The sequence below is a fragment of the Carassius auratus genome, chromosome 16, assembly GCF_003368295.1.
Source record: "Carassius auratus strain Wakin chromosome 16, ASM336829v1, whole genome shotgun sequence".
Taxonomy (NCBI): domain Eukaryota; kingdom Metazoa; phylum Chordata; class Actinopteri; order Cypriniformes; family Cyprinidae; genus Carassius; species Carassius auratus.
This window is the reverse complement of record NC_039258.1, coordinates 24,590,701-24,612,394: the sequence shown is the minus strand read 5'-3', so window position 1 is coordinate 24,612,394 and position 21,694 is coordinate 24,590,701. Positions and strand designations below refer to the sequence as shown.

At 39.4% G+C, this 21,694-nt stretch overlaps 1 protein-coding gene across 1 annotated transcript in view; it reads right to left on the bottom strand.

Moving 5' to 3' along the window:
- Positions 1-1,702, bottom strand: part of LOC113115641 (U1 small nuclear ribonucleoprotein 70 kDa-like) — an 18,733-nt gene extending 17,031 nt beyond the window's left edge. The window contains exon 1 of the mRNA XM_026283173.1: positions 701-1,702. Coding sequence (XP_026138958.1) covers positions 701-1,702 — 1,002 coding nt within the window. The remainder of the gene's footprint in view (positions 1-700) is intronic.
- Positions 1,703-21,694: the final 19,992 nt, after the last annotated feature.

The window sequence follows — 21,694 nt, the reverse complement described above, 5'->3', positions numbered from 1 at the left end:
AAAAATTTTAACTGAAGAAGTAACTAGTAACTGTAACTAATTACTTTTTAAAAGTAACTTGCCCAACACTGATGCCCGATAACACAGGCCAGTGACGCTGAAGACGGACGCACAGAGAAAAATACTGTAGCAGCAGATCACTCACTGTTCATGATGTACAAACTTAAGAAAATCCTCAATAATGATTTGGGGGTTTATATGAATGTGTTTCTGAGGAGAGCTGACTGTCTTCTGAAAAGTTTACATAGTATTTTCTCTTCATCTGGTCTCTGGATAGTTCATATTACAGCAGTGTTTATTTACAGTGGAAACAAGGAGAAGCTGTCTCTGTGTCTGTCCCTCTGTGTCTGTCCCTCTGTGTCTGTCCCTCTGTGTCTGTCCCTCTGTGTCTGTCCGTCTGTGTCTGTCCCTCTGGTCTGCGTCTGTCTCTCTGCGTCTGTCTCTCTGGTCTGTGTCTGTCCCTCTGTGTCTCTCCCTCTGGTCTGCGTCTGTCCATCTGGTCTGCGTCTGTCTCTCTGCCTCTGTGTCTGTGTCTCCCTCTGTATCTGTGTCTGTCTCTCTGTGTGTGTCCCTCTGGTCTGCGTCTGTCCCTCTGGTCTGCGTCTGTCTCTCTGCGTCTGTCTCTCTGTGTCTGTCCCTCTTGTCTGCGTCTGTCTCTCTGCCTCTGTCCCTCTGTGTCTGTGTCTGTCTCTGTATCTGCGTCTGTCTCTCTGTGTCGGTCCCTCTGGTCTGCGTCTGTCCCTCTGGTCTGCGTCTGTCTCTCTGCCTCTGTCTCTCTATATCTGTGTCTTCCTCTGTATCTGCGTCTGTCTCTCTGCGTCTGTCCCTCTGGTCTGCGTCTGTCTCTCTGTGTCTGTCCCTCTGGTCTGCATCTGTCTCTCTTTGTCTGTCCCTCTGGTCTGTGTCTGTCCCTCTGTGTCTGTCCCTCTGTGTCTGTGTCTCCCTCTGGTCTGCGTCCGTCTCTCTGTGTCTCCCTCTGGTCTGCATCTGTCTCTCTTTGTCTGTCCCTCTGGTCTGCGTCCGTCTCTCTGTGTCTCCCTCTGGTCTGCATCTGTCTCTCTGCGTCTGTCTCTCTGTGTCTGTCCCTCTTGTCTGCGTCTGTCTCTCTGCGTCTGTCTCTCTGGTCTGCATCTGTCTCTCTTTGTCTGTCCCTCTGGTCTGTGTCTGTCCCTCTGTGTCTGTGTCTCCCTCTGGTCTGCGTCCATCTCTCTGTGTCTCCCTCTGGTCTGCGTCTGTCTCTCTTTGTCTGTCCCTCTGGTCTGCTTCTGTCTCTCCGTGTCTGTCTCTCTGCATCTGTCTCTCCCTCTGCGTCTGTCCCTCTGGTCTGCGTCTCCCTCTGTATCTGCGTCTGTCTCTCTTTGTCTGTCCCTCTGGTCTGTGTCTGTCTCTCTTTGTCTGTCCCTCTGGTCTGTGTCTGTCCCTCTGTGTCTGTGTCTCCCTCTGGTCTGCGTCCGTCTCTCTGTCTCTCCCTCTGGTCTGCGTCTGTCTCTCTTTGTCTGTCCCTCTGGTCTGCTTCTGTCTCTCCGTGTCTGTCTCTCTGCATCTGTCTCTCCCTCTGCGTCTGTCCCTCTGGTCTGCGTCTGTCCCTCTGGTCTGCGTCTGTCTCTCCGTGTCTGTCTCTCTGCATCTGTCTCTCCCTCTGCGTCTGTCCCTCTGGTCTGCGTCTGTCCCTCTGGTCTGCATCTGTCCCTCTGGTCTGCATCTGTCCCTCTGGTCTGCGTCTGTCCCTCTGGTCTGCGTCTGTCCCTCTGGTCTGTGTCTCTCTCTCTCTCTCTCTGTCCCTCTCTCTGTCTTTGTCTCCCTCTGGTCTGCGTCTGTCTCTCTGTGTCTCCCTATGGTCTGCGTCTGTTTCTCTGCCTCTGTCCCTCTGTGTCTGCGTCTCCCTCTGTCTCTTTGTCTGTCCCTCTGGTCTGTGTCTCCCTCTCTGTCCCTCTCTCTGTCTCTGGTCTGTGTCCGTCTCTGGTCTGTGCCTCTGGTCTGTGCCTGGCTCTGCTGTGTAGGGCTGTGCGATATGGGGAAAATATCTAATTGTGATTTTTTTTTTTTTACATTGCGATTTGATTTGCGATTTTAAATTTGCAAAGTCAAGCTTCAGCTCAATATTGTCAATAATGTGCAGCACAGTATGATAATCAATGCCCTGCTAAAGAAAAAAAGAACTCCTTACAGTTTCCATGAAACCATTACAAAATTCCTTTTTGTCTGTTCAACACTCAATAAAGTGTAATATCATTCAAAGCAGCTCCGTGGAGAAAGGTGGTGTAAACCGGGCTCAAAATGGTGGCGTTGTTCCAAGTACAGTGTTTGCAGCTGATAATTTAAACAATATTATTTGGTGTATTTTCCTGTCAAAAAATTGAGTTCCTATGGAAGACGTCAGCTTTTAAGAACAGCTGGGTTTTCCTGTAGTGGGTGGAGTTAATGCGCGAATGGCAATCTTATTGGCTGACACTCACCTAACTTCGTCCCTGTTTTGATTTCAGCAAATCAGTTCTAGCGAACGCACAAAACCTGATTAATATTCATGAATCCAGCAGCTCATTAATTTTTAGTGTGATTTATTGTTTTTATTAGTAGGAATCATATTATTATCTTATCAGTATTTTTGTAAGAATTTTTTTTATTTTATTTCTTTTTATACAGAAACACTGAATGACCAAAAAAGCACCACCACCAGTCCAGTTAAAATGTTCAGTTAAAATGACTAATAAGCACTTAAACATGGTAATCAAGTTTACTTCTAATTACTAAAGTTATATTCATAAGTGATACTTGATTATAATAAAGTTTGACTGACTGGCGAGTAAACTAAAATTAATTACTATCCAATGGCGATTTAATTGCCAAGGTGTCCCTAGAGGGTTGTAAGTTATGTAAAAAACATTGTATCGCTACACGTTTGACAGCTCTGGCGTGACGAGACGCGTAAAAACGATGTATTAAATACACTGTGCGTTTGTTTGTCGATGGCATAAAATGTTGTGAGCCTAGATTTCTTTCAGTGATAGTGTTGGACAGGGGACTTTTCCCCACGTGTTCCCTCAACCACAAAAAAAAAAAAAAAAAAAAATACACCAAAAAACCAAAACAAATTAATACACATACAAATACTGGTGAATCCTTGCAATGTATCATCGGTTGGGCTACGAAGTTGAGAGAAGTTCAGCGGAGTTCAGCAGTCATCATAAAGCCTGCTCAGGTCAGCTTAAAATACACTTAATAAAAAATAATAGAAAATAATAATGTAAGGCAACATAAACTATGAAAAAATTGAACACTTAAAACGAAGCTTGTAGCAAAGCACTGTATGTTGACACACACACACACACACACACACAACATAATTTAATCAAGATAACTATCAAGATGTTAATATAAAACCAGCAGAAGTATGTGTCATCAGTTTATTTCACACACACAGCAATACACATACAGACTTTATTTATAGACAGACAGGGTTTATCTTAAAGGATGTACATCGTTCTCTTCTCTTCTCTGAATCCTAGGTTTATCCTGACTATACCCCAAACCTGTCTGCAGGGGTCAGTATTGACCAGTGAATCTCCTCTGTGATGGTCAGGCTTTGTCTTAAAGGCAACAGTGTGACCCCAGTCATGAACATATTATTTCCTTTAAATGTTTAAGTGATACTTGTTTTATGGCACAGGAGGGATTTGCAGGATTTTTACAACACAAACTTTATTTATTTGCTGTTCTAGTGGAAAAAGTGATATTAGTAAAAAGTAAAAAAATAAAAAGTAATATTGTGATATATTATTAAAATTTAAAATAATAGTTTTCTATTTGAATATACTTAAAAAATAAATAAATAATAATTTATTCCTGTGATGCAAAGCTGAATTTTCAGCAACATTACTCCAGCCCTTCTTGGCCTAGTCGTGGGAAGTCGTGGCCTAATGGTTAGAGAGTCGGACCTATCGAAGGGTTGTGAGTTCGAGTCTCCGTCCGGCAGGAATTGTGGGTGGGGGGAGTGTGTGTACAGTTCTCTCTCCACCTTCAATACCACGACTGAGGTGCCCTTGAGCAAGGCATCGAACCCCCAACTGCTCCCCAGGCGCCGCAGGATAAATGATGAACACTGCTCCGGGTGTGTGTGTGTGTGTGTGTGTGTGTGTTCACTGCTCTGTGTGTGTGCTGACGTCATTTAGAAATCATTCTAATATTCTGATTTATTATGAGTGTTGGAAACACTTCTGCTGTCTAATATATTTGATGAATAAAAGGATAAAAAGAACTGCATTTATTCAAAAAAAAAAAAATAATAATTTTATATATATATATATATATATATATATATATATATATATATATATATTTTTTTTTTTCTTTACTATCACTTTTTATCAATTTAACACATCCTTGCTGAATAAAAGTACTGATTTTATTTAAAAAAAGAAAAAAGTACTGACCCCAAATTATATATTATTACAAAATATTTATATTTTAAAAACATAGCTTGTTTTATTTAATTTTGTTTTTACTTTTTATTCATCAAAGTATCCGAAAACTTATCACATGTTCTGAAAAAATATTGAGCAGCAGAACTGTTTCCAACTTTGATAATGAATCATCATATTAGAATGATTTCTAAAGGATCATGTGATAATGATCCTAAAAATTCAGCTTTGCATCACAGAAATAAATGATCAATAAATGATAAAAATACTAGAAGATATAGCACAGAAAGATATATACCATAAACAACCCTAAGCGCTTGTTATGTGATCTGCTGTGCTGTTTGGACGCGCTGCTCACTGAAAAGGGTGCTGTTACGCTCTCATGGTGCAGATGCAGCCTGCCTTCTGAATATCAGTTATAGAAGTATTTAAGGATCAAAGACTCAAGCGGCTTTTAAAATTTCCACGAGTCAGGCCATCCTTAAACATATTTATTTATAAATATATATATTTCTCTAGTATCAATGTAAAAAAAAAAAAAAAAAAAAAAAAACATACATGACATAGGTAGGAATTTAAACAAATTAGCATATTGTGACGTCACTGACTGGGTCTTCAACCCATGCCTTCAAACCTCATTGCAAATCCTGTTCGAGTTGAGTGACAAGTGTTCATTGAATCGATTGTAAAATCAATTTAGCATGTCTAGATGCATTTTATATAGATTCAATATATTGGTAAAGACCAATATTTCTGATGATTTATTGGCGTGAAGTTACGCGCACAATGACAAACAGGAGTGCAACGTTCTCCAAAAACAATAACCAGAGTGGACTGTCATAACGCAAAACATTAGGCTTCAACATGGCTGTGTTTACGATTAGAAATGTCAACAACAACAAATAATCGCATACGTAGGCGATTCTAGCCCGAATCTGTATCTGTATTCATGAGACTGTCTGAATACCATCAGAATTCACATTTCTGTTGTAAAAAGAGAAACATTGTGCAGAAGTATTATTTGCTGTTATGTGTGTGTGTCGGAAGCTGCAGTTGCTGTGACACATGCTCCAAAAAAAAAAAATAATAATAAAGAGGACGCACTCCGAGAGATGGTCATTAAAATCAATTTCCTATTTTCGTTTTCGAAACTTGTGTTGGTTGATTTGTGCAATAGATTTTCGAACAAAAAGTGACAGTCGTCATGTTTTTAGACTAGACAGGAGAAGGGATGGGAAAAGATCTGGGCACAGTTTTTCCAGAACTTCGTGCCAAGTTAAAACGAATTAATGTTTTAGATGTATTATGGTGCCCGAACCCGTATGACTTTGAACAGTGACCGCAAACATTTAGTTTACTGCAGCCCAAGGGCGTAACTTTGGGTCTACCATTGGGGGGGTTAAACTTGTGGCATATTTATTAATTATTTATTGAATAATTTTCTTGTGTAAAAGGTAACATGCTAATTTGCATAACTTAATTATGCAATCCCCCCCAAAACGGGTGACTGTATTGGAGCAAACAGCAACTTAAGATGCAATTCAGTGACACTGGTCCTACACAGTCCCTGACACCTCTGGCTTTACATCTATCCAGCCAGCTCCAGTCAACAAAACACATCCTCAGATAACTCAGGGTTTCTCAAACATTTCTGCCATTCCCCACTTCGGAGGGAGCCACACCTGTCCCCAATCACCCCAACAAAATGTTAATAAACTAGGCTTTAAGTTTAACTGTTAAAATGTATTTTATTAACATCACATTTTAAAAACTTAACATCAAATAACAGCATTAAAAACTTTCAAATTACAATTATATTATCACTTTGCATGAAATAAGACTTAAAAGTAGATAAAATATATAATAATTAGTGCTGTCAAAATTAGCGCGTTAACGCATTCGATTAATTTGAAATATTTAACGCGTTAAAAAAAAATAACGCAATTAACGCGGTTGCAGTTTTTTTATTTCCAGTTGTGGCCTATGTGTGTTCAACGTGCAAAGAAATATGGATAAGACCAAGGAAGGACTTTTAGACGGAAAGTTTCAGTATAATACTCTGCTGGATTACTCTTCAGTCTGCCACAAGAAACATTACTCTTCATTTAGTCTGCTACAAGAAACAGCAACATTAAAATCATGAACTCAAATGTCATTGTTTAAAAAAAAACAAAAAAACAATGACTGTAACAGTGCGTAAATCAGACCTTTCTGTAACGCTAACCTTAATAAGCTTAAACGAAAATAACGAAATAATTGTGTAGCGGAGTATTTTTTGTACACAGTGCCGCGAACTGTCAATCACTCCTGTACGCGTGCATCACTGTCCTCCTCAGCTGCAGCAACTTGCGCTCTCTCTCTTCATCAAGCTTTAAAACAAAAAGGGGACAAAAATATCATATTGTCTTTGTGCATAGGCTATAGAATAGATTAATTAGATAAATGAATATCTAAATTTGTGCCTTGCCGTCTACGGTATTTTTTTAGAACTTAGAAAAAAGATGCTGCAGCCAATGAGCAGCCAGTGGGGGCTGCAGGACAACTCAACCTCCGCAGACAGTTTTTAATGTTTATCAGACAATAAATACTCAAGATTTTGCTTTAGTATAACTCACAACGAGTTTCACACACCTTCTCCGGCCACGTTGAGTTGTTGACACTTAACAGTGGGAAAAGCGACACATGCGCTATTCACTTGTATAACTTAAGGGTGAATGGGTAATGTAGTTTCTGCTCTGGGTGGGATGAATTAGGAAGCTTGCATTGTGAAGGGTGCTCTGAAAATCGGCAGTGCAGGTAAAAGATTAAAACCTCTATTAAAACAGATGTCCAAATGAGCGTACCGGTACGCTACAAGCACGTTCTGGGCGCACGGAGAGGTGGCGGTACGCTCAAGAGCTATATTTGGAAGTGGCGGTACTGAGTACCGGTGCATACCGGCCCACTTAAAGCACTGGCAATGACTATACTTTGGAATTTTTTTGCAGTCCACTTAGAATTCAACATGGAAATCATTTTTGTTTTTTATTGGCATTGATTGTTTTGAAATTCAAATGGTACTTACATGCCTGTGTTTTTATTTCTGTAATAAATATGGCTTTCAAGCCAACAGTTAATTTGGAGGATATTGATGGTTTATTGCAGGTATGTTGTTTACATGAGAAAATCTGTGTTACAAGTTAAACAAAAATTCCAATAAACAATCATATTTTGAATTTAAGTAGTTTCTTGAGTTTACATTAATTATTTACATTTTACATTTACATATCCAAAAAGTTTCAGTCTTTTAATTGCGATTAATCGCGATTAATTTTAAAAAATTGTGCGATTAATTAGTTAATTTTTTTTAATCGATTGACAGCACTAATAATAATTAATAATTACATTTAGTCTCTGATAACAAAGTTCAGAAACTGAGGAACACTCAACTAACGCGATCATTATAAAGGTGTTTGAACAGCAAAACACATCCACTTGCACATTTGACCATCTGAATATCAGATATATCCTGCTATAGCTAACAAATTTGTGAAATTTTGAATAAAAAAGGAAATAAAAGCAGATCATCAGTCATTCAGCGCTATTGTGACGCGTCTCCATGGGAACCATAAAGCGACCATCAATTTAGGACCGACTCAAATGTTTATTTTTTAGCTTTTAGTCCGACCAACTTGCCGGTTGTACATTTGCGTCAAGACAGACCAATTTGTTTTTTATGGAGTTAGAATTGTGTCTTTATTACATGCGAGAAAATAAAAGATCTGAGAGAAAAAAAAAAGTTTGAGAGAAAAAGTTATCACACTGATAGCAAAAAAACATTTCATGAGAGAAAAAAGAATATTTGAGAGAAAAAGTTTTCATGCCAATAGCAAAAAATAATAATATTTGAGACTAAAAAAAGTTTTGAGAGAAAGTATTTTCTCATAGAACATAAAAAAATATACATTTGAAATTTTTTTAATTATTTCTGAGAAAAAAAATCTCTCTCAAAATACTTTGAAAAAAACTCTCAAATATATATTTTTTGCTATCAGTGTGAAAATATTTTCTCTAAAAAAAAAAAGTGTTTCTCTCGAAACGCTTTTCTTTGCTCTTGATGCAATTTCTTGCTCTCGTGTCAGGATTTTGCTTTCACTGTGAGAATTGTGTCATGGGCGGGGCCACGTTCCTATTGGCCAGTCGGGTGAGCATCGTCTTGTCTTGGGAGTCGAACTGAATCATTACACCATTGTTCGGTTCACCTGCATAGATGCCGCCTCTGCCTTATGGCTGGTTAAGTTGAGCACGGACACTACAATGTTTGGGTAAGATGATGACACACAGCTGGCTGAGCAAGTTCAGTATCACTGAAGATTAAACATTAAAAAATAGCACTCATATTCATGAATTTATGTGTATTATATTATTTGCTTGCTAATCGCCAGTGCTTTAAGTGGCCCAAAAGAGGTGCCGGTACTCTATTATAGCATATATATATATATATATATATATATATATATATATATATATATATATATATATATATATATATATATATATATATATGTGTTTTTTTTATGACTCCCCTCATCCCCATTGTAAAAAGAAAAAAACATAAAAAAAAACAATGACAGTTGTAACAGTGCATAAATCAGACCTTAACTCTAATGAGCTTAAACTTATTTTTGTTCACAGTGCCCGAACTGTCAATCACTCCTGTACGCGTGCATCACTGACTGTCCTCATAGCAGCTGCAGCAACTTGCGCTCTCTTCATCAAGCTTTAAAACAAAAAGGGGACAAAACGGTCGTATTGTCTTCGTGCATATGGATTAATTAGATAAATAAATAAATAAATTCGTGCCTAGCCGCCTACGGTATTTTTGTTTAAAACTTAGAGAAAAGATGCTGCAGCCAATGAGCAGCCGTCGGGGGCTGGTTGCAGGACGACTCAACCTCCGCAGACAGTTTTTAATGTTTATCAGACAATAACTACTCAAGATTTTGCTTTAGTATAATTTTCGGGACAATTAGGGCCAGATTCGGGATTCTGGACAACAGTTTAGATTTCGGGACTGTCCCGAATTTTTCGGGATGTCTGGTCACCCTTCCTGAAAGAGCTGCTGCATTACTTCATTAGCTTGCGTCTGCCCTGCAAAGATATCACACAGACTTGGTAAAGAGTCAGCAAGCGAGACATCTGATTCTAACCTTGCTGTTCTTATAATAATCAGAGTTTGAAGCCAGGAAAGCATCAGTGTTGTTCACTGACTTTGAATATCACAGAACTGAGCGAGCGCCTCTCACACGTTTTCTCTGGCCACGCTGAGTTGTAATTGACAGCGGGAAAAGCGATGCAATCGCGTGCGCTTTTCACTAGTGAAACTGAAGGGTTTATGGGTAATGTAGTCTCCGCTCTCGGTGAGACGAATTATGAAGCTTGCATTGTGAAGGGCGCTCTGAAAGGCGGCAGCGCAGGCTAAAGATTAAAGCCTCTATTGAAACAGATGTCTAAATGAGCGTACCGCTACGTTAAAAGCACGTTCTGGGCGCACGGAGAGGTGGCGGTACGCTCAAGAGCTATATTTGGAAGTGGCGGTACTGAGTACCGGTGTGTACCGGCCCACTTAAAGCACTGCTAATCGCTAGTAAAGCTAACCAGCCATCATGCTAGGTAAACTTGCAAACTCACCTGGCTTATACTATGTTTAAATCAAATGCCAAATTAATGTTTTGATTTAGATAGTTTCACGCCTTATTGAGTAGTGAGCAGTGATTGATATACCGTTTGAAAGTGTCCCACCTAGTTTAGTTTAAAATAGTCTTTGTATGGTTGTTGCACTACATGTTTAGCTACACTGCATGTATAGCTCGCAAACTCAGCTACACGGGGCTTATTCTAAATATTTTTTACCATCTAGCCGAGGTCTAGAGCTGACAAGGTAAATTGTACGTAGCGGTACGCTCATTTAGACATCTGTTTCAATAGAGGCTTTAATCTTTAGCCTGCGCTGCCGCCTTTCAGAGCGCCCTTCACAATGCAAGCTTCATAATTCGTCTCACCGAGAGCGGAGACTACATTACCCATAAACCCTTCAGTTTCACTAGTGAAAAGCGCACGCGATTGCGTCGCTTTTCCCGCTGTCAATTACAACTCAGCGTGGCCAGAGAAAACGTGTGAGAGGCGCTCGCTCAGTTCTGTGATATTCAAAGTCAGTGAACAACACTGATGCTTTCCTGGCTTCAAACTCTGATTATTATAAGAACAGCAAGGTTAGAATCAGATGTCTCGCTTGCTGACTCTTTACCAAGTCTGTGTGATATCTTTGCAGGGCAGACGCAAGCTAATGAAGTAATGCAGCAGCTCTTTCAGGAAGGGTGACCAGACATCCCGAAAAATTCGGGACAGTCCCGAAATCTAAACTGTTGTCCAGAATCCCGAATCTGGCCCTAATTGTCCCGAAAATTATACTAAAGCAAAATCTTGAGTAGTTATTGTCTGATAAACATTAAAAACTGTCTGCGGAGGTTGAGTCGTCCTGCAACCAGCCCCCGCCGGCTGCTCATTGGCTGCAGCATCTTTTCTCTAAGTTTTAAACAAAAATACCGTAGGCGGCTAGGCACGAATTTATTTATTTATTTATCTAATTAATCCATATGCACGAAGACAATACGACCGTTTTGTCCCCTTTTTGTTTTAAAGCTTGATGAAGAGAGCGCAAGTTGCTGCAGCTGCTATGAGGACAGTCAGTGATGCACGCGTACAGGAGTGATTGACAGTTCGGGCACTGTGAACAAAAATAAGTTTAAGCTCATTAGAGTTAAGGTCTGATTTATGCACTGTTACAACTGTCATTGTTTTTTTTTGTTTTTTTCTTTTTACAATGGGGATGAGGGGAGTCATAAAAAAAACACATATATATATATATATATATATATATATGCTATAATAGAGTACCGGCACCTCTTTTGGGCCACTTAAAGCACTGGCGATTAGCAAGCAAATAATATAATACACATAAATTCATGAATATGAGTGCTATTTTTTAATGTTTAATCTTCAGTGATACTGAACTTGCTCAGCCAGCTGTGTGTCATCATCTTACCCAAACATTGTAGTGTCCGTGCTCAACTTAACCAGCCATAAGGCAGAGGCGGCATCTATGCAGGTGAACCGAACAATGGTGTAATGATTCAGTTCGACTCCCAAGACAAGACGATGCTCACCCGACTGGCCAATAGGAACGTGGCCCCGCCCATGACACAATTCTCACAGTGAAAGCAAAATCCTGACACGAGAGCAAGAAATTGCATCAAGAGCAAAGAAAAGCGTTTCGAGAGAAACACTTTTTTTTTTTAGAGAAAATATTTTCACACTGATAGCAAAAAATATATATTTGAGAGTTTTTTTCAAAGTATTTTGAGAGAGATTTTTTTTCTCAGAAATAATTAAAAAAATTTCAAATGTATATTTTTTTATGTTCTATGAGAAAATACTTTCTCTCAAAACTTTTTTTAGTCTCAAATATTATTATTTTTTGCTATTGGCATGACAACTTTTTCTCTCAAATATTCTTTTTTCTCTCATGAAATGTTTTTTTGCTATCAGTGTGATAACTTTTTCTCTCAAACTTTTTTTTTTCTCTCAGATCTTTTATTTTCTCGCATGTAATAAAGACACAATTCTAACTCCATAGTTTTTACCCTTCAAACAACTAATCCAAAAGCAATAAAATAGAATTAATTATACTTTAGTAAGTATTGTTAAATTACTTGTATATAAATTGCCTAGATACAAACAAAGGCTACTTTCTTTCTTAAAAAAATAAAAAAACCTGTGACGTCGTCTATGTTTGGTTAACGGCTTGAATATAATATTTTCCTCCCTCACAGTAATCCTAGTTTGTTTACTCTCATCTCTCAACAAGTGTCTGACTCATGAATATTAATCATGTTGATTATTTGTGTGAGCTGATTTTCTTAAATCAAAATGTGAATGGTAATAGTTGAGTGCATTTCCACATGATTTCAGAATAGACCCTTGTGTGGGAGATATGACCAATACTGTTCTTCTTAAATCTGTTTACCATCTTTATATTCTTCTTTGTGAATGTATCTCTATCCATCTTGTATCAGTAACTTTTAATACTGTGCTATATGGATCTATTTAACGGCCATTGGCAGGTGTGGCAAAGAATTAGTTTTAGTCCATTGTATGATAGGTGGCAGTGATTTTGAGTTTGCTGTGCACTTGAATCCATTGATATCAGTGGGAACAGAGTAAAACACCACTGTCTGCGAAGTTTGGTCACAATTGCAAGTGATGTATTCATGTTATAGATGTTTGATGTTGTTTACTTTATTTTTTTGTAAAAACTATTGGCAACCATTGACTGGGATTTGATTATAACTTTTTTCTTGACCAAATGAAGCTCCTCCAGCGAGCAGTCTTTGTGTTCAGGTTATTGTGGCATATAGATCCTGGTACTGTGGGAAAACTGAACTAAGTAAATTGTGTTTCTGTTTTGAATCAATCTATGGTTTGGTATTGATTAGCCATTAACTGTCTTGGCATGTTTTCGATTGTGAGCGGTTGTTTTCCAGCATGTCCTTGAGCACAGAGCCATTTATAATGACCCTCTGTGACTGCATTAATATCCCAGCAGTTTATATCCCTGGGATCTGACTTCAGTGCTGTGACCATAGACCGGTCCCTGGGATCTGAGGGCCATCTCTCTCTGATGAACAGCCGATCGACAGGAGCAGTGTTCATCCTCACATCCGGCTCACCGCCTCTCCCTCGTCTGGGAAGGGAAAGTGTTGCATACCAATGTTGATAAGAGCCTGATTGGAGGTGAACTGAATGCTGGCTTGGGTTAATCGTTCAGATGAATTTCTCCTTGTGTGAGAGCGCTTGATGCACACTGAGAGTAAATGTAACTGTGGACAGCACGTTCATCTCTAGAGATGACCACTGCTTCATGTCCACCTGTTGTGTACCCTAACACCTCATCACCATCGTTCTCTCACATCTGATGGTTTCACCGATGGGTGCTCTAGCTGAGCCAGTATGTGAGAGATCCTCACTTTAGATTTGAGCAAAACAGGGAATTCAACAAAGAACCTGTTGAAATGAAGTTTAGTGCAGTGAGCAACAGGCATGGACCAGTATGAGATACTGACGGTATGATAAGATTATCACAGTTTCACAGTCTCCAGAGTATGAGAGCGGAGCGAGGAGTGAAGCGTTGAGGTTTTCACTCGCTCTGAAAACGCTTCGCTACTGCTTCACCACGAGCACAAATTATACCAACTCCACATTTAAGCATAATTAGTTAGCTTGACCGATAAGTGTATCACATACGAAGGTTAAACTGGAAGAGTGCGGGAGGTTAAAGCATGTTGTAAGTTGTACAGTTTGTTAATCTCTGCTGGAAACTAATGTGCTGTTATATTGCTGCACACAGACAGAGCGCACAAGCTCACACACAATGTACAGATCACACGCATACATTCAGGAATAAAGAAGGGAAGAGTTACAGGATAGTGTTTCTACAGTAAATATTCTCAGCAGCTCTATAGTAGAATAAGATGTTGCACAGACAGCAAATTAATCATTTAATTACACTTGGGCTAATTGTAGTGTTCCAGTAAACCATGTTAAAACTATTCTTCTAGTATTATGCACTTATTTTTCTTTAATATAATTTCTGAACAGAACTTAGCTTTCTTTTTCAAGCATAGTGAAATCACTAATAATGATTTTGATTCTAAGTATGTCCTGATCTCCTGTCCTGCTGTGTGTGTGTGAGATCGCATGTCTCTGACCTCAGAGTAGTCTGACCGTCCGGTGTGTCCTTGCTAACCTCCGCTAAACCCTCCTCCAAGTGTAAAACTGTACTGCTCACACCAGTTATTTTGGCCAGTACTTCTCAGCTAAATGTGTAGATCTTTCTTCTGTGCGGGTCGGTGCGTGAGAGTGATGTCACGAGAGCCATCTGCTGCTGTGAGAGAGACCCGAGGGGCTGATGGGAGTTTAAGCGCTCACAAACATGGATGAGGTCACGGATGGCCGTCTGTCGCTGCTCGTGTTGTCTGGTCATTTGTGGTCTGCTAGAGGTCAGATGATCATCCAGACTGCTGTTACCAATCCAGCACAACACAGCAAGCAGCGAGAAAGTCTTCAGAGAACATGTGATGTGAGCTAAACGTGTGTTCGATATACAGTGGATACAAGTCTGTTGCTTTCATTTCCTTCTCTGTTCTGGCCATGTGGTATTTTCCTCACTACACTGTTCTACCAATAGAAAAAAAGTGCTTTTATTAGCGGTTTATAACATTTTAGTTGCCATGCTGGATCATCTTTGATAATCTAACATCCTTTCCCAAACTCATCCTGCAGCTTGTATTTTTAAAGGGGGGGTGAAATGCTATTTCATGCATACTGAGTTTTTTACACTGTTAAAGAGTTGGATGCTAAATGCTAAACATGGACAAAGTTTCAAAAATTAAGTTGTACGTTTGAAGGAGTATTTTTGTTCCAAAAATACTCCTTCCGGTTTGTCACAAGTTTGGGAAAGTTTTTTTCGAGTATGGCTCTGTGTGACGTTAGATGGAGCGGAATTTCCTTATATGGGTCCTGAGGCACTTCTGCCGGAAGAGCGCGCTCCCGTATAGCAGAGCACTGAGAGCACAACAGACTTCACTGATCAGAGCCAGAGCGTCGCCAAATGTCACAAAAGAAGTGTGTTTTTGGTTGCCAGGGCAAGACAACCCTGCACAGATTACCAAAAAGAGAAACAGCATTAAGGGACCAGTGGATGGAGTTTATTTTTACAGAGCATCAACGGAGTTGTGCAAGTGTTTGTGTTTGTTCCCTGCATTTCGAAGATGCTTGTTTTACAAACAAGGCCCAGTTTGATGCCGGATTTGCACATCGTTTATTTCTTAAGGATGATGCAGTCCCAACGAAAAAGGGTCACGATCGTGTGTTGGAACTGCAGGCGGTGTGTAAAACTGCTTCAAATATCTCTGCCTCCTTGTTAGTGCGTCCCCTCCCATGCCGGAGACCCGGGTTCGAGCCCCGCTCGGAGCGAGTCGTTGCTGCTGCTGCTCTCGTTCAGTTTCAGCCTCTGGATCTGATTCTGGATCATAAATAAACGCTGAATCTGACTGTTAGCCATGGTTTGTTTTGGATGATGGTTTTGTCCTCAAGGTAATGTCACAGCTTCCAAACGCTCTCAACACAAAAGCCTACTCGCGCTCGTGATTCTTTAGCTCCGCCCACACGTCACGCCTCCAGCCGCTCGTGTTTTTCCGGGAAAAATCAGTACGGACTATCTTTCTCTTATGAATATAATAAAACTAAAGACTTTTTGGATTTATGAAGGATGCAGTACTACTCTATAGGTACTCAAGATTAACAGGAGATTGAGTGAAAACGAGCATTTCACCCCCCCTTTAACACAACTTGACACAGATTGTGAGAGAATGCTGGTCAAAAATCATTCAAAGGCTTGATGAAGCACATCAACTGATTTGACAACTAAGACCCTGTGTAGAGAGTGATGCATCAGTTTGGGCAACCCAATTAAATTTTATAATGGAAACGCATTTACAGAATAAATTCCACCATGCACATCATAAAAAAATGTCATGTGACTGCGTTATGAGATGGGATAATATGACTAAGCTGCGGACTGATCTCATTCACCGCATCTATATTTTGTTTTGGTCATCCTTAAATGCCTGTCTGTCACCAAAATATTTCTGTATAAGTTATCTTAAATGATTGTGTTCCCAAACAGCAGGCATCCACTTTTAAAAGGATTGACCGCTTTTATTGGGTTAAAGCTGCTGTAGGGAACTTTTGACGCTCTAGCGGTTAATAAACAGAACTGCTTGCGTCTTGCTGAAGAACATCGTAGCCGGAACTACTTCTCTCTGTTTAGGTCTATGAAGAATCACAAAGGTACTGGGTTACTCCGCCGCGGTATCCCCGAAGCAATCTAAAATAGTCCGAATATAAACACTTATTATAGGTGCACCCTAGTGATTCAGGACAAGCTAAAAACACGGTTTGGAAAATGGATTCATGGTGTACTCGCTTATTATGTTCATTTTTCTACATTTTGAACACAAACAAAGTTACGGACCGCAGCTCTGATTGGTTGTTTCTTACCGGGAGCGATGGAGTTTCTGCAAATGGCAATAGGACACTGGGAGGAGCCAGAGGAGCTTGATTTATACACAGATTATCTGTCTCATATTCTACTGTCAGGACATAATGACAGGTTTAATAAATATGTAAAAAATATATATTTACAAAAGTTACCTACTGCGGCTTTAATCTGTAATGTCTAATCTCTCTGAAGCGCAAGTAATTTATTACATAATGATATTCAGTTGCTTCTAGTTTTCAGAGATATTTAATGCCAGTTCATCAGGAAGTGACCTTGTTCTCTTTGACTCGTTTAATGGAAACAGTGCTTTATTCGCATTATTCCAGTTTTGTGCATTAGTTGAATTCACATCTTTGGGTGGAAACATAGCCACTGGTACGTCATGAAGTGGTTGTTATAGAGCAAGGACTTCTTGTATATCAAAAGACCAATGGAATTTTGATTTCTCAGTTCATGACCCCTTTAATTTTCTTGAATCTTGTAGGGTAAGAGTATCATTTCAAAGTATATAATTTATCTGAAAATTAAATATATTTTTTATTTAATTTTACATTTCCATTTTCTTCATGAGCTTTATCTTAAGAAGTACTTGGCTGTGTTTGAAGTGTGATTAGTTCTTCTCATGCAGAAGAGTCGTCTGGTGATCGTCAGATCGTTAGCGTTTGTTTCTCATGATGCTAAAGTGTTTATGAGTTTGATTGGGATCCATGTGATGTGACGAGGCAGACACACAGGCTCTCAACTATTCACCTTTACTTCAGATGAATATTCAGATTTTAATCATTTGTGCATTTCAATATAAACATTAGATCTTTCAACTGAATTTCATTTCCTTCCTGCAGACACAAGCACAGGATGAAACAGTGAGGATATTCCTGTACGAGTCCGCTGTGTTTCGCTTTGTTTAGCTATTACATTAAATATTAATTGGGGTTAGACAATAGTAGTGCTGTAGCTTGTGTGTTGATTCAAAGTTATTCATGTTCTGTAGTGTCTGTGACTGTAAGAGGTAGGGGTGGGCAATATCGACATATTTAAAATATATAGAGATTTTTTTTAACACTATATGGTTTTTGACATATCAAATATATTTGTATGTTGTTTATATTTAATTCTGATTCGACCACTTTGCTTGTTTGTCTTCGGTGTTGTGCTCGCCCCCGCCTCCTTGCTTTTGTCTCGCGTGGCCTCGTCCTCAACCAGCCCGGAGGCTACAGAACCAGTCTCAAAAAAGACAACTGGCTCTAATATATGGAGATACTTCGGTTTTAAGGCGTAGGGCGATGTCTAATGTAGGGCCCTATGATTTCCGCGATACAGAAAACGTGGAGGGAACCTTGGAATCCAGTCATAAAAACTGAATTTACAGTTTAACGCGGAATGTCACTGAATTTGTCAAATTTTGAATGAATTAATCAAAAGTAGGTCATTGCACTCACATCAAATCACGAAATGAACTAATATCTGTAAATATTAAGCTGGAAAAGTCTATTTAAATATGAATCCTGCATGTTCTGCGTGTCTGTGTTAATGAATAAAGCAGAAGCGCGTCGTCCTTTATCACACACACTGAAGCACGCGTGACGCTCCGGTGATTTCTGACGTGAACACATGAACAACATCTCCAGAACTGCACTGAGAGTCACTCCATGAGCATCTGACCGTTTGATTTGAGTAAAACTAGCGTCATATATCACATCAGACTGTAGTATCACATACACAGAACTGTAACGGTAAACCCGTCAAAATAAAAGTATTTGCCAGAAATCTATTACTATTGTTCAGCAGAATGTTCATAGCCCACTACTACTACTATTAAAATTAAACGAACATAATTTAAGGAAAAATCACACAACATTTCTTCCATGTTTTAATTTTAATAGTAAATCCCCTTTGTTTGCCCAAAAAAAATTGCTTAATTTTCAATAATTAGAAGATAGATTAAATGAATGTTTTATGCTTTCATTTGATAACCAGAAGAATGTAAATACACAGAATTTCAGAGAGGAAAAACATTTTACATAAGGCTATTTTAAGAAAAAAAAAAACAAATTAAGTTGTTTTTATGCATTTACATAATTACACATTAAAATACAGAATTAGGTAACAATAAAACATGGTGAAGAAAAAAATTAAAACGCCTCATAGGGCTCTAAACATGTAATATTTGGCATATATTTTTGCAGTAGTTTTTGGGGGGTTATTGTTCCTGTAAAGATATCGAGATATATATTTTGCTCCGTCGCCCAGCCCTGCTAAGACGTCATTATGCTGAAATGCGATCTGAAGACACTGATGATCATTTTAGGGCCGTGACAATACACTCCTGCCGATTCAGTACTGTCCTGACACGTGTGCTGAGTCAATATTGTGATAGAGTATTTAGATTATTACAATTTATTATGAATTTTGTTTGTTTATTAAAGACTAGATAATGGGACATACTTGTTTATACCTTTAAAAGAGACTGTAAAAGATAAGTCATTATCAAACCATGCATCACATCTTTCTGAACATTTATTTCAGGAGCATACACAGTGTATATTTAAAGTTCCCTGAACCAACCTTGCATACTGTTCTGGAAGAGGTTTGATCCTTTCAGTGGACAGAGGAGAAATAAGAGCGAAGTATTCACCCAGGATCCTGTGTAGGATGAAAGCTGGCTCTCAGAGATGCCTTCTAGCACATGCATTCGTTCTGATGTCGGCTGTCTTTTTACCTCTTTCTTTTTGCTGACATTGTGTTGCATGTGCTTCCATTTTGACAGCCTACAAGAACCATCTTTAAAGGCTGATCAGTCAAATTCTGACATTGTTGAAGAATAGTAACAAAACCTGTTCAGCTGTAAGTGTGAAATGAAAGCTGGTTTGACCCGATGATTTGAACTCTTCTGCTTTGACCCAGTTTCAGGCCGCACACAAACCCATGCTCTCAGACACTTCCTCCGTGACCGATGAGCCCATCTCACACCTGCTGGTAATATTGTCTCCCGTGGGGAAAGATATTCCTTCCACTTTGTCAAAGCCACAATTTTGTGCTGTCGGTAAGCTGGACATTGGAGAGCATGCTGAGAACGGAGAGGTCTTTGGGGACGTATGATTTAGTGCTGTATGAAGGTCTTCTCACTCAGGCCTGATGCTCTCTGTCTTTCTAAGGAAATCATCTTTAGACCCATGAGGAACAATGCTTCAGGGTGCAGTGAGGTGAAAGCACCAAGGATGTGATGATAGAGCCTGTTTTGGTTGAGCAGGACAGAGATTGATTTGCTCTTTCCTCTGGAGATCTGCCAGAGCTTTGCTGTGATTTGCATCCACAGGGTTAATGATGATGTTCCAGATCCTTCTCTCTGTGAAACACAATATTCTGGTCAAACTTTTGGCAATAATAAAAATGAATGAAGACTGGGTTTTTGAGAGGAACAGACCAAATGTGAGTAGCTATGTCTGATTTGTGCACAATTCGTTATTTTCATAGTGGCTCAAAATAATTGACTAATCTCTAATCTCTAGAGCAGTCAATTTAATAAATACTTAATTTTTTTCCCCTAACACAGAGCTCTTATTTGATTTCACAATACTTGCTGTATTTTGAGCATATGTTATGTACAATATAATTATTTAAAAATTGCAGTCCCAGTTCATTGTAACTGCATTAAAAAACCAGACAGACAAGCCTACTTTTATGTTCCAAAGCAAGAAAAGGTTATACTTTTGGAACAACAGAAGAAATAACTACAGATCAAGACCGTTCTCTAGGTCACTCGAGACTTACACATGGGTTTCTATTGATATGGTTTCTACTGAAGTTCCTTCGACTGATAAACACATCCTGTTGGACTGTAGCTTTTATAATACTGCCAGAAAACACTTTATTCAGAAACATTGGCCTATAAATGGATTTTGTAATGTATTTTAGATATTTTGTCTTATGTCAAGTTAAAAGTTTTATGTAATTAAAAATTCTATGGATGAAGATGCTGACCTTGTGCTGATCATGTAAATAGCCTTGATGCTAACATGATGTTAAAAAATAATGAAAGTAACTAACAAACGGATAGGAATAGTTCACCCAATAATGTAAATTGTCATTATTAGGTCACGTGAACGTCAGGAAGTAAAGCATAGGACTGATGGGTTACTTGTTTGTTTGGATGGCGTCCCGAATGGAAAGGTCATCTCTGGTAACTGAGACTGTGAAGATGATTGAAGACTGTGGGGATGGTCCTGACATATGGTAATGGTGCTGTGCTGTCCCACCGCTGGCAATCCCAACACCAGTTAAATTAGACAACAGCTGGTGTCTTTCTTTAATGCTTGGTCTGTTTGCGGAGTCAACGGACAGGTGTACTTTTTATTCAAATCTCTCGCTGTCTGAATATGACCTGTCAGCACTTCACAAACAAAAACATAATCATATACGCAATGGCTTTGAAATGGCATGTAAATATTTGCAGTAGCTGTTATTGTTCCCTGTCCTCAACAGCAGTTTTGTCACAATATCAAAGGAGAGAGAGAGATACAGAGAGAGATAAAGAGAGAGAGAGAGACAGAGAGAGAGACCTAAGCCCCTTTCACACCGCCATTCCGGTAAATACACTGGTAAAGATTTTGCACTTTCACACTGCCAGTGATGACCCGGGATATGTGCGTGTGTTCACACACAACCCGTAAAGATCCCATAACGACACGTGACATCAGGGTTCGACGTCTAATGTACGCTCGAAAACACTAGGCACATTATACTTTCACTGAAGCAAGCGAACGATCTCGGCGTCAGCGCAGAAAGTGAGGAACTATCTGATCTCTGCTTCATTACAGTTTGAACATATTTTTTTGTCGCGAACGTTGATCTTCCTTCCTTCAAAACAGTCGGTAAAAGAGTCGCGTGATAACTTGCATCATCACTTCCACACAGCATTAGATCTGGCTTTTGTTCACACAGCGCTTGTCCCGGGTTGAATCTGCTAATGTTACTAGGTCCCCGACCCGGGTTCAATGCCGGAATCAATCCCGGGACATGTTTGCTTTCACACAGAAGACGACCCGGCAATATTCTGGCAATCTGCCGGGTCCGACGTGCGGTGGAGAGAGAGAGAGATGCTGAAGTGCTGTGATGC